This window comes from Phocoena sinus, chromosome 10, assembly GCF_008692025.1.
Source record: "Phocoena sinus isolate mPhoSin1 chromosome 10, mPhoSin1.pri, whole genome shotgun sequence".
NCBI classification, from domain to species: domain Eukaryota; kingdom Metazoa; phylum Chordata; class Mammalia; order Artiodactyla; family Phocoenidae; genus Phocoena; species Phocoena sinus.
In genome coordinates this window covers 91,830,389-91,843,670 of record NC_045772.1, presented here as the reverse complement: position 1 = coordinate 91,843,670, position 13,282 = coordinate 91,830,389, and the positions used below count along the sequence as shown (strand labels likewise).

Genomic DNA, 13,282 nt, shown 5'->3' with positions numbered 1-13,282 from the left:
TTTCTTTTTTTTTAAAAAGAGAAAAAACAAAATAACATCTTGGTGCCATACTCAGCCTTTCTGCTCAGCTTTTCCCCACAGTTGAAGAGGAACTGTATCACTTCTCAGACCTGTGAAAGGCACCCACCTATGCTGGGCTGTCTGACTCCTCTAAGCCAGTCTGATAGTCAATAAATTTTTATTAAACACTTACTGTATCTCAAGCACTGTGTAATGGGTCTCAGCCCAGAGACTGTATCAGAATTCTCTCAGGACCTTCTTCAAAAGGCATATGCCCAGACTGCCCTCTCTGGCCACCTCTGCTCCCCTCTGAGTCTCCACCAGAACTCCTATGTAAGGTTACTGTCTACAGCTGGAAAAGTCTTCCGCTTCCTGCCTAAGAAAAGGCAGCCCGTGCTCTCCTTGTTATCCCAGGACATGAAATCCTCCAGCCGTTTATTCTGTCTACTCTGCAATGGACTCAGTCTTCCTACCTTCCAGAATGGCATTCATTTACTTCTCTTCCTGCCAAGATCCTAACTGGAACCAATCAATTTCCCCTTCACTTTCCAGTAATTATTCTTCTATCAAGTACGTATTTTTTTTTTAGCAGATTTCTGCTTAATCCTGCAATAGGAAGGTGATCAATGAAGGATTCATACTATTAGATATTCAAGCACGTGAAGCCATATTCGGGAGTTTGAATATCCTGCAGTGGTCCAAATAAAAGAATTAGTATAATTCTAATTCTAACATAATAATAATAATCTCTTAAAGATTACAGAAAGTAATTATGAAGAGGTGGCTTACATTTAACCAATATTCTGTTATTATCCACATAAAATTGTTTTTCTTCAATAATAATTTATTTTAGGTTATATTATTTGCTTGTTTACTGTTTCCTTTTCCATCTATCCCATAGCATGTAAGTTCCACCAGGGCAGGAACTTTTCCTGTCTTGTTCACTCTAGCACCAGAAAAGGATTTGACACATAGTAGGTGCTCAATAAATGTTAAATCCAAGGAAGAAAGAGAAGATGGTGGTCACTAACATTTACTGTGTACCCACGACACAGCAGAAACCTTTCTTTAGAAGGATGGATACTATCATTTGATCTTCACAAAAAGAGCACTTAGATGAGCTAATTTAAAAAATATTTAGCTATTTAAAGCTAATAAACAGCATTGTCAGGAATAAATTTAGGACTGAACCTCAACACATGCCTTTTCCACTACAACATTCGCCTGACAGATGTGAGGGAAACAGATAGGTAGTCATGGCAAACAGTGACAACACTTATACACAGTAGAGCAAATGCATTCAAAGCAATTGGGAAGAGACTGACTCATGGGGGTTGCATGTTTAGACAGGGTGGAGTTGGGGAAAATCACCTTATGACCAGTCAGTCAAGAAAAGTGTGGAAAATAAGGTGGGATTTCTGGAAAGATAGAAGGGAGGAAGCTTCCTTAGCTAGGTGGGGAAAGATGTTCAAGACAGCTGTGGCCTGGCAGAAGTCATCAATATCCTGGGATGGTGCCAAAGAGGAATACAAAACAAAAGGAAGGTATTGATACGTAGGAAAGCAAAAATGAAGTGCTACAAAATCTATCTATGGTCCTTTGGAATGGGTGCCCTAGTTCTACTTTTATTTCTTCTCCTCCTTTGGTTCTACTTTTTAAAGGCAGAAGATATGAATCTTGGCGTGTGTTAAATCACAGATTGTTTGTATATATTTCAGCCTTATGATCAAAGGATCTAAGATAAAAGAGGTAACATGAAATTAATAAAAGTAATTATACAATTACATTAAAAATGTTTACAACTACAGAGGCAATTTAATAACACATGAAAGTAATAACATTATGGATTATGAAGGAGACTTGACTACATTTTCTTGGGGCTTTGAGACTATTCTTTTATTTCCCTGTGCATCTACTTTCAAGTATTTGAACTTCAAACAGGAGAAGGCTGAGCAAAGTCATGGCTACCCAGACCAGAAAGGCTGCCAGAGTCTGAAAGGATGGGCTTGGACCCAATATGTTAGAATCACCTAGGGTGCTTGTTACAAATGCACGAGCCCAGATCAACTAAATAAGAATTCTTATGGATGGCACTTTAGAATCTGCATTTTTAGCAAGCTCCAGAGGAAATTTTAAGGGGTACGTACATGTGTGTGGGAAGTGATGGGATGCCCAGATGTGATGCAAAGTAGGAACACATGCATGCTTGGTGAAACACACTAAGTGTGTTCCAGAGAGCTCCACTTACAGATAATTAAGCATGAAGCCTCAGCCTCATAGGCATCATCATTATTTACTGTAACCCTCAATTAAAACACTTTGAATAGGTTCCAGCTTTTGTTCCCACACAAAAGCTCCACCCACCTGGCATCCCAGGAGGTCCTTTGAGTTCATGGCTCTTTTAGTTTTAACCATTTAACTTAGATAAAAACAGAACCATTTCTGAAAACAAACACTGGGCATTTTATAGTCAGATATGTTGTGTTTGAACCCCAGTGCCCAACTTCTAAGCTGGGTATTTAACTTCTCTGAACCTGTTTCCTTATTTGAAAAATGCTGATACAATACCCTCCTTGTGAGGTTTTTATGAAAATTAAGTGACATGATACACACCAAATGTGTATTATGCATACACAGAGTGTCAGTTATAATGCCAGGCACATAAATAGAAGCTAAACAAACATTACTTCTTTTCTTTTTATTTCAATAACAAGTTAAGCACAAACGATTTTAAGGTAACTTACTTAAATCTTGGGCGCTGCCCAATGCCCATAAAACTAGTTGGGTCCTATTCATGTCATTCATAATCAGGGTGGCTGCAAAGGATTAGCTTCAAGGTCCAATCCCTGCGCTGAACATACAGGTTTGCATCTGAGATGCCTTGATACCAATTCATGAACATCTCGGACTCTTCTTTTCAAATCAAGGGTATAAAAGGGAGGGCAGGATGAAGAGAAAACAATGAGCTTGTGATATATTCATAGATGACGCTCTCTCAGGCAGCCCCTCCTCACCTCTCACTGCATTTCCCGTCTTTCTCCAGTTTCTACCTGTCCACATCAGAAGGGATTATCTGTAACCTGTTTCCTTTCTTTTTTCTTCCCATTATCTTTTCCTCCTTCCTTCCTTTTCTCCTTTCCTCCTTCCTTGCATAAATATTTGTTCAGTGATTACAACGTGCAAGGCTCTCTGCTGGCCCTGAGGATGCAGACATGAATACAGAACGTGGGCTCTGAAGAAACTGCGCACAAGGCACCGAGGAGGCTGAAAGGAGGGGTAGCTGACTCAGCCTGAAAATTAGCGAAGGTTTCGACCAGGAGCTCTTGTGATACTTTTGTTAATATGGAAAACATTTGGGCAAAACGCATTTAAAAGGCAATAAAAATGCTCATACCAAGGGTGAGTTTTCCAATGGCAGCACCAAGAAATTTGATGATCTCTCCCACAAGTAAAAATGATAAACACTGTATAAAATTATGTAAAATAACTAGTTGAAGGTACTAGAAGATGCCCAAAGGCAGGGAAAAACTGAGCACTGATCCCATTAGTTAAGAATATGAGTATGGGGACTTCCTTGGTTGTCCAGTGGCTGAGACTCCACGCTTCCACTGCAGGGGCCACAGGTTCAATCCTGGTGGGGGAACTAAGATCCCGCATGCTGCACAGTGCGGCAAAGCAAACAAACAAACAAAAGTTTTTTTAAAAAAGCATATGAGTATGTGACCTCATTGTTTGAGTGCATTCCTCAATCCCCCAGCCAGCTCTGGTGGTGGGAAACTGCAGCCATAGTGACTTGAGAGGGTATTCAAAGTTCAGTGCTGTAGATATCTGAGAATTTAACAGGGAATTTTTTTTTTTTTTTTTTTGGCTGCATCACACAGCATACGGGATCTTAGTTCCCGGACCAGGGATCGAACCCATGCCCCCTGCAGTGGTAGCAGAGAGTCTTAAGCACTGGACCACCAGGGAAGTCCCAAAGAGGGAAATTTTGAAAGCAAGAGAGAAGTATAGAAGAGCAGAGATCCAAAATCTGAAAATCAATTCTGCCTAGTTTCCTGGCTGACCACTAACTATGCAAGAATGTGAGAGATGCCAAAGAGCTTGGGATAAAACCAGAAAGAATTGAGAGATTTACCCTTGTAAGACTGAATTCTTACTGGTGAGATATACAAATCTGCTGCAACTTTGACAGAGGGTGCTCTGCTCTGAGCTCATATACAGCTCAGACTGCTCCAGCTATCAAAGGGCAAGATCCAGAGCTGGAAGAACAAATGGAAATTTAGAGAAAACCTTAGAAACAAGAAAACCACAGAGAGAGTTAGCTCTAAAATCTCAGCTAGTCCCTGCCAAAACCTTTGGCTCTCTATTAAACTACACTGATTAAACACAAAGTAAGTAGAGAAAAAGAAAATCATAAAGATAAGAATGAAAATCAATGAGGAAGAAAAATAGACAATAGGAAACAAATCAATGAAAAGAAAATCTGGTTATTGGAAAATATCAATAAAATTTATATACCTCTAGCTAGACAAATAAAGAAAAAAGACATAATATCATGAATGATTAAAGGTACTTAGCTACAGATCCTACAGACATTAAAAAGTAAATAAAAATATTATAAATAACTTTATATCAATAAACATGATAAATTAGAGTCAATGGGCAAATTCCTTGAAAGACACAAAATTTCAAAACTGATTCAAAAAGAATTAGAAAACCTGAATAGACCTATATTAATGAAAGAAATTGAACTCACAGTTAAAAACTTTCCAACAGATAAAATTCTATGTCTAGATGGCTTAGTCAATGAATTCTTTAAAACATTTAAAGAAAAAACTAATTGCAGTCCTACACAAACTCTTTCAGAAAATATAGAGGGAAAAAATAATTCCAAACTCAGTTTATAAGAACAAGCTTACCCCAATACCAAAACTATTAAAAGAAAAGGAAGCCACAGTCCAATGTTTCATGAATACTAGATGAAAAAATCCTTAACAAAATATTAGTACGTTGAATAAAAAATAAATAAAAAAGAATAATATATTATGATTAAGTGGGGTTTATCCCAGGAATGCCAAGTTGATTTAAAATCTGAAAATTAATCAGTGGAACTCACCATATTAATACAGGATGAATATCATATGATCATAGATAGAAGCTGAGAACTGCACAAAATGCAGCACTCATTCATGATAAAAACATTAAGCAAAGTAGGAAGAGATGGGATCTTCTTTAACCTTATAAAGGGTATCCAGAAAGCCTACAATTAACATCATACTTAATGGTGAATGACTGAATACTTGTCCCTTTAAGATCAGGAACAAGGCAAAGATTTCCATGCCACTTCTAGTCTACGGTGTCCTGGAGGTCTTACCCAGTACATTCATGAAAGAAAACAAAGACATACAAGGTAAGAGAGAAGTAAAACTGTCTTTATGCAAAGATGGCCTGATTATGTATCTAGAAAAATCCCAAGAAATCTACAAAAAAGCTATTAGATTGATACATTAACTTAGAAAGTTCTCAAGAGAAAAAGTAAATATACAAAAAAATAATATTTCTATATTGTGGTGGTGGTGTTTAACTTTCCACAAATTCCTTGACAATTTTCCCTTTAAAAGATAGATTCTAATTTCCTTTTCTTGAATGTGGGCTGATCATAATAGCTTCCTTCTAATAAACAGAATGTGGTGGAAGTGACAGTATATGACGTCTGAGACTAGGTCCTAACAGGTATTGCTGTCTCTGCCGTGTTCTTTCAGATCACTTGGTCTGGGGGAAACCAGGAATCCTGTCCTGAGGATACTTGAGCAGTCCTGTGAAGAGGCCCATGGAGGGGAATCAATTTCCCAGCACCATCTTCTTGACCATGGAATTGAGTCACCTTGGAAGTACATCCTTTAGCTTTAGTTAAGTTACCAGAGATTTCAGCCCCTCAGTCTCTGAGTCTTCAGCTAAAAAACTCCAGATACAGTGAAGTAGAGACAAGCTCTCCTCACTGGGCCCTATCTAAGTTCCTTATCCATAGAGACTATGAGATACTAAATGGTTATTGTCATTTCAAGTCACTGATTTTGGGGGTGATTTGTTATGTAGCGATAGATAACTAATGCATATATACAAGCAATGAACAATTGGAAAAAGGAATAAAAAATTGATTCTGACTACAGTAGCATCAAAAATCATTTAGGATTCAAATTAATTTAAGGTATGTAAGACCCATATACTAAAAACTACAAAACATCGCTCAAATTAAAGAAGATCTAAATAAATAAACAATATTCGTGGGTTGGAAGACTCAGTATTACTGACAGGTTGATTATCTCTGATTGACTTAAACCTTCAATGCAATGGAAATCAGTAGATCTTTTTCTTGACATGAACAAATTTTATTTATTTTTTAATACAATTTCTAAAGGTCACATTCCACTTACAGTTATTACAAAATATTGGCTATATTCCCCATGTTGTACGATACATCCTTGTAGCCTATCTTACACCCAATAGTTTGTACCTCCCACTCCTCCTACCCTATAAACCCCTCCCCCACCTCTCCACTGGTAACCACTAGTTTGTTCTCTGTATCTGTGAGTCTGCTTCTTTTTTGTTAAATTCACTAGTTTGTTGTATTTTTTAGATTCCACATAAGTGATATCACATAGTATTTGTCTTTCTCTGTCTGACATAAGTGAAATAATTAACTTAGTGTAACGCCCTCTAAGTCCATCCATGTTGCTGCAAATGGCAAGATTTCATTCTTTATTATGGCTAATATTCCATTGTGTATATGTACCACATCTTCTTTATCCGTTCATCTGTTGATGGACATGTAGGGTGCTTCCATGTCTTGGCTATTGTAAATAATGCTGCTATGGACATTGGGGTGCATGTATCTTTTCAAGTTAGTGTTATTGTTCTTTTCAGATATATACCCAGGAGTGGAATTCCTGGGTCATATGGTAGTTGTATTTTTAGTTTTCTGAGAAGCTTCCATGATGTTTTCCACAGTGGCTGCAGCAATTTACATTCCCACCGACAGTGTACGAGGGTTCCCTTTCTCGACATCCTTGCCAACATTTGTTATTTGTGTTCTTTTTGATGGTAAGTAGACCTCTGCACTGCAGTGTTCATGCAGTGGTAATGCCTACCTTTTCAATGCCGTCATTCCCTATGGGATTCTTGACTGCATAGCCAAAATCAAGAGTTGTCTGTATACAGTATCCTGGCGGAGGACTAGCCAGGGCTTTTATCTTGCTTTGCCCTATCACCTCTTAGGTAAAACAGACCATGGTTATTCAAAACCTTCTTTTTTTGCTTCAATAATACAGGGCCACCTTTCTTAAGAGTATTCAGAGCTTCAGGCAAGTAATTTTTGCAGGGCCCCTGCCTAAATAAACAATTTGATTAAGAAATATATGACAAAATTCAAGGGCCCATGTGAAGTGTAGTGATTTATTAATGAAGATTTAGAATAGTGAGTAGAGAAACACACTAATGTATCTGTCTATCGTCCAATCAGTGTATGTGAAGATGCTTTGTAATGTCCAGGTTCTTTATAGTGCGATGCATTATTTCTGGAAAATTTTATATCTCCCTTCATGAGAAAAAAGCAGCAATACTATTATTACTCTCAAAGCCATGACTCTTTGTAACCTGTTTGCACTGAAACAACATAGATTTCTTTGCCTCTGCAGTTCCTTAACACCATTTACTTAATGACTCTGCAACGTTTATCATGTCACCTGTGAATACTGAATTCTAATGACTGTCTCAGAAACCATTACTGTGCTTTGTTAATCATGACCACAATGGCAAGTCTTACCCACAGTATTAAGAAAAATGTGAATGATAGTTCTTTTCCTGGTTATTAATTACATTCAGAATTTTATAGAGTAAACATACATCAGCGTATTTCCAACTTTTGTCTGTCTTCTCTCAGACTTCTTATGCTATAATCAGTGCTCTCCTAGAATTTGATCTCTATCCATGCTGCCTACACCCCTACCTTTGATACACTCCCACCGTGGGTAGGAGAGGTGAGAAGCCTGAGGCAGGAGGCAGAAGAGCAGTCTCAGCTGCTCCACAGAATATCCATCCAACTTGTAACCGACTCGTGCGAGCAGGATGTCACCTCATCAGCTGGAGGCATGAGATCTGTTACAAAGGCCTGGTTGTGTCAGAAAGCAAGGTACGCGGGCCTCTCACTGTTGCAGCCTCTCCCGTTGCGGGGCACAGGCTCCGGACGCGCAGGCTCAGCGGCCATGGCTCACGGGCCCAGCCGCTCCGCGGCATGTGGGATCTTCCCGGACCGGGGCACGAACCCGTGTCCCCTGCATCGGCAGGCGGACTCTCAGCCACTGCGCCACCAGGGAAGCCCAAAAGCAAGGTTTTTAAAGCCCTTTCAGGGGCCAGGGCCAGCCCTCCCCACAGCACTGCTGAACATGTGGTGCTGAGCCTGCAGGGGGAGCCGTGACTGCCACAGGGCCCAGTGGGGGAGCTACAGAGTAAAGCTCACTTGTCACCTCCCCTGCTGCCCTTGGGTAGAAAGGAAGCAGCACTGCAGTGAGAACACGGGTGAAAGCAGATGCTTAAGCCCAAGGGTAAGCGTGACCTTTGGCAGCCTTGGGCCTAGTGACAGTTGCAAAAACTGGGGCTCCAGACAAGTGAATAAGCTTTTTACCTGGGAAGTGTTGCCGAGCTGTAGTGAGGCCAAGGGGATGTACAAGGATGGTGTCTCCCAGCTTATGTCTCCTGGCAATGTCTCCTTAGCCTCTAGATGCGTGGGAAACATGAAGTCTGTCTGAAGCTGAAGCACCAGGCTAAGTAAACAGGTCTTTTTCACAGGGATACTTGGGTTTTATTTCAGCTTGCTGTCTGTGCAGTGCCCTGGGCGTGGTAGCCTGCCAAGAGCTGTCTTTCTGATCGTTACCGTCTTGTGGAGCTCAGGAACGCCAGGGCCCCTGGCCAGCAAGGCCGGGGGATCAAGAGGTGTCCCCTATGTGGACTGAATATGTTCACTGGCTTTAGCAGGGCAGCTGGCGAGTGGAGGGGATGGGGCCTGCTCACTGGCTTCAGAAAGGCAGTTCTTCAGCCCCAGCCAGGGGGCAGGGGAGTGTTGCAACCACTGCATGTGCAGACTTCAGCAAGGAAGTAGGACACTGCAACGACCACTCACCCCTGCCTGCTTCGCTAGGCAGTGGGAGGGTGTTGCATCCAGGCTCACCCACCTGTGCTAGCACGCTAGGTGGAGAATGCACCAATGGCTTCCGCCAGCGCCTCTGCCTGCAGGACCATTTTGGTTGTCCCCTGCCTCTCCAGCCTTTAGACTGGCAAATGAATCTTCCTCACATATGGCACTTTCCAAACTGTTGTTATTTTTCTGGGTCTTGGGGTGTGTAAGACCACATGCAAATCCTTTACTAGGGGAATCTCAGTTTCCTATAGCACTTTGGTACCCTTGGACATCAGCCCTGTTGGGTTCCTAAGCCAAACGTTTTGGGAGCTCATCATTCTGGTGTGGATCGCAGGGGCTGGGGTGCCTGGTGGGCGTCACCAATCCCTTGCTCCTCCTGGAGAAGCACCTGTCTCATGAGATCCCTCCTTATCGCGTGTTGCTGCACACAATAAAGTGGGGTCTTTTGCAAGACCATGTCTCTACCTCTCCTACCTGTCTCAGTGTGGTCCTTTTATTCTCTGTTGTGGGAATCAGTTCATTTCATTTTCAGATCTTTTTCAGAGGGAAATGATCCAAATGTAGCTGTAGATTTAGGGTGCCTGTGAGAGCAGGTGAGTTCAGAATCTTCCTACTCTGCCACCTTGGACCCCACCTTAAATCCTTTCTAGATTAAGATGGAGGTTATTATATTATTTCCTTGAATAACTACCTGTATTTTTACGGAGTCAGCTGGGACTCTCCTGAACACAGAGCATGAGACTGGCTTAGATAAGCCTGGGTGAGCTGGGGTCTGCAAATCCTTTTGCAATATTGATGAATGTATTGTGAAGGATTACTACTGTTCCTCCTATTCTATGCTAGAGTACAGTTTTGGGAGTGCCCTTCCAACAATTCTTATTAGGCAATTATCCCTCAAGGATTCTGGCAAGGACAACAGGAACACTATTACAATATGAATCTTCCAGCCGTATATTGACTGACCATCTGCAAAACTTTATGTGGTTGGAGTTGCCTGGACTGTTGCCTCAGGCTTCTACATGTTCTGTGGGAAGCCTCTCTTGTCCTCCTCTCGTGGGCCAGACATTTTGTAATTCTAAAATGCAAATCTATTAATGTCACTTTCACTTGTCATTTTAATGGTCTTGCATTGCCCTTCATTCCCTCTCCCTGGCCTTCTCCACACTTTCTCTTGCCCATAGGCCTTTACATGTGCTGTTTGTTCCACAGGGAACATTCTATCACCCCATTATCCCCATTAACCCGGGGAATTTACACTTGCCTTTGAGTCTCAACATAAATTTTACTTTCTCTTAAAAGCTATCTCATCATCCCCAAACTAGGCTTCTCTATTATTACACAAATCACACTTTAGTCATTGCTTTTTTATTTGTGTCTATTTTTCACCAGAATGTAAAGTTTGTTAGAATAGGGGCTGCATTTGTCCTGTTTTTCATCACAAATACTCCGCTTAGCACATTTTAATAGAAAATTGTAGCTGAACAAATTATATCATGACTTGATCTATCGGTTCTGACTCAATAACTCTTAATATCCTTGTCCGTAACAGGAAGAGCCTCCAGGTCCTGCCCCTTTGAATACAAAACTGACACCACGCTCCTAACCCACTCAATCTATCACGGTACTCCTGCACCAAAGAAAAACAACAAGTCACCTAGCTTATTTCTGGCATCAGCAGTGCATACACATGGCATAAAGTTCACGGTAAAGCTTAGTTTTGTATCTATGCGATGAATTCCGTGTGGCTGATCCCATAACTAAACAATTCTTTGTAATATAAATAAAATTCGACATGTGTGCTGTTGAGAACAAAGCAGTCCAGTTAGAGAAATTATGAATGACATTGCTCCACTGGCTCCTGTAAAAACATCTTGGAGTAAAAAAAAAAAAAAAAAAAAAAAGTCTTTTGTTTTCTCTCAGTTTAATTGCTCTAAAGAGCTCTATTATCTATATGTCTACTTCTAAATCTATCTATTCTGGAAGATATATATGCAAATATGAGCAAGGTCAAAAGTTTCACAGGAAATCCCTTCACGTCCTTCTCCACCACTACCTTTGGGATTCAAGACTATTAAGACTATGGAAGAACACCATTCTGCAGAGATTTCAAAGCAAAAGTTTCAGGTAACAGCTGGACTTTGCATTCTATCACAAACAAGAGGAAGAGTACGAATATTTGACTGTCTCAGTATCTTGCCGTCGTTACATTTCAGTGCAAAGGAACACAGAAGAATCAAAGCACAGTCTAACTTGGAGAAAGGAGTTCTCAGTCCGCCTCAGTACTAAAACAATTGAGCAAACTACGACAAAGATGAAATCAAAGTGGTCTCAAAGGAAGGATCAGGTCACAAGGACAGAAAGACATCACTTTATTCCCCTGGTCAGAATTCCCGATAGGGTGATGTTAATATTATCAAGAACAACAGTGCCAGAAGGGACAATAATACTCTGACACAAATACTCTTACAAAGCTAGAGATGACAGGTGGTTGGTATAACCACCCTGTAAGTTGCATATATGTAATTAAAGGTCAAAAGTGTCCACATCACACCTGCATCGGACACTTAGACGTTTGGTAAGAATTTCCCCCTTGCCTTTGCTCATGGTGTTTCCTGAAGAGGTTGCAAACCTGCAGCTGAGGGCAATTCCAGCTAGCAGACACACGTTTTGGGGTTTTGTTTCTCAAATCCGTATTTCTCTCTTGAGAAGCTAGAGGATATGGAAATACCGATCTCCACATGGCTGGGTGACAATAGTCAGTGGGAGCCGACTGGCTCCCTGTCAATGGACCACGTGTTTGCTACAATTGTTTCCATTTCTATTTTCTTATACCAGCCCCTTCATTCATTTGCATCATCTTCTGTCTCCCTTAGGTATGGGAGTTTGCAATCCCAACTCTACAAAGATCATCCTTCCCATCCATCTCTACCTGCTCAAATTCTAGTCATCGTCCATGGTTCATCTCAAATGTCCACCTTTTTCCTTTACCCCACAATCAGATGTGAGCCGTCCCTATTTTGAATACTCACAACATTTCTTACACTTCTTTTGTAGCCTATACAGTCTCCAGTAATAATACTGTTCTTATCTGTATAGTACTTATCTTGTTTGTGTAAGATCTATAAGCTTGCACATTCATCCACCCATCCATTCAGCAAAAATTTGTTAAGTGCTAGGTGCCACATACTAGGTGAACTGCTGTGGATATTGCAAAGAATAAGAGAAATGGATAAATCACCTATACTCCAATTTAAAGAAAAAAGAAATCATAAAAAAAGAGAAATGGAGACAGGCTGTCAAGGAGATGCTGAGACCAGGATCTACCTCGTTCATCTTTGATTCTACTGCAGAGCCTAGGCAAGTGCCTTGTGCTTAAATACTCAATTGGCATTTGTTGAAGTGAAGTTCTGTCAACCCTATTAACATAGTTTATGACATTCTATTAAACACAAGTATTAGAGCTATATTTCATAGCACTCTAAAAACCAATTTTGATTAATGTATGCTAATCACTAAACATTTCTTATTCCACTCCAGTTAAATCACTAAGGTTTTATCCTGAAATAGTACTCAGAGTACTCAGATGTCTCTCTAAATTTATTTACCTGGGTAACTGCTGAAAGAGAGGCGACTACTCCTGGTGTCTTTATCAATGATGTTGAAGTCCCAGTGTTTATATATCCTGAGCATGGCAGCATACGTGTACCAGCTCGAGTGAGCAAAAAAGATGTTCTCAAATCCAGGAAGAACCTATAGCCAGAATCATAGTGAAGTATACAGATAACTGACTACAAATGTAGGAAGTGTAGAGGGATTATGTCTATTAAGGCGTTTACTGCTGTTTTTGTTACTGGAAAATTAACCTTTAATGTGCACAAAACAGACAGAGTCTGTCCTAGCTTCCAAAATGGAAGACTCTGGATGGTGGGAGTGGCAGGTACATAGAGCATGGGAAAAATGATGGAAGAAACGGGTAACATCACGTACATCCAATTCCCTCCATCAGTTCCTTCTAGTTCTTAACTTCTCTGACAGAGGAACCCATGAGCTGATATATAACTATAGCTGGGAGTGATGGATGTTACCATA

The 13,282-nt window shown here is 40.6% G+C and overlaps 1 protein-coding gene across 2 annotated transcripts in view; it reads right to left on the bottom strand.

Moving 5' to 3' along the window:
- Nucleotides 1–13,282, bottom strand: part of PLBD1 (phospholipase B domain containing 1) — a 78,675-nt gene that overhangs the window by 22,774 nt on the left and 42,619 nt on the right. For both annotated transcript variants that reach the window (XM_032644190.1, XM_032644191.1), the window contains exon 6: nt 12,799–12,943. In XM_032644190.1, the coding sequence (XP_032500081.1) occupies nt 12,799–12,943 (145 nt within the window). The remainder of the gene's footprint in view (nt 1–12,798; nt 12,944–13,282) is intronic.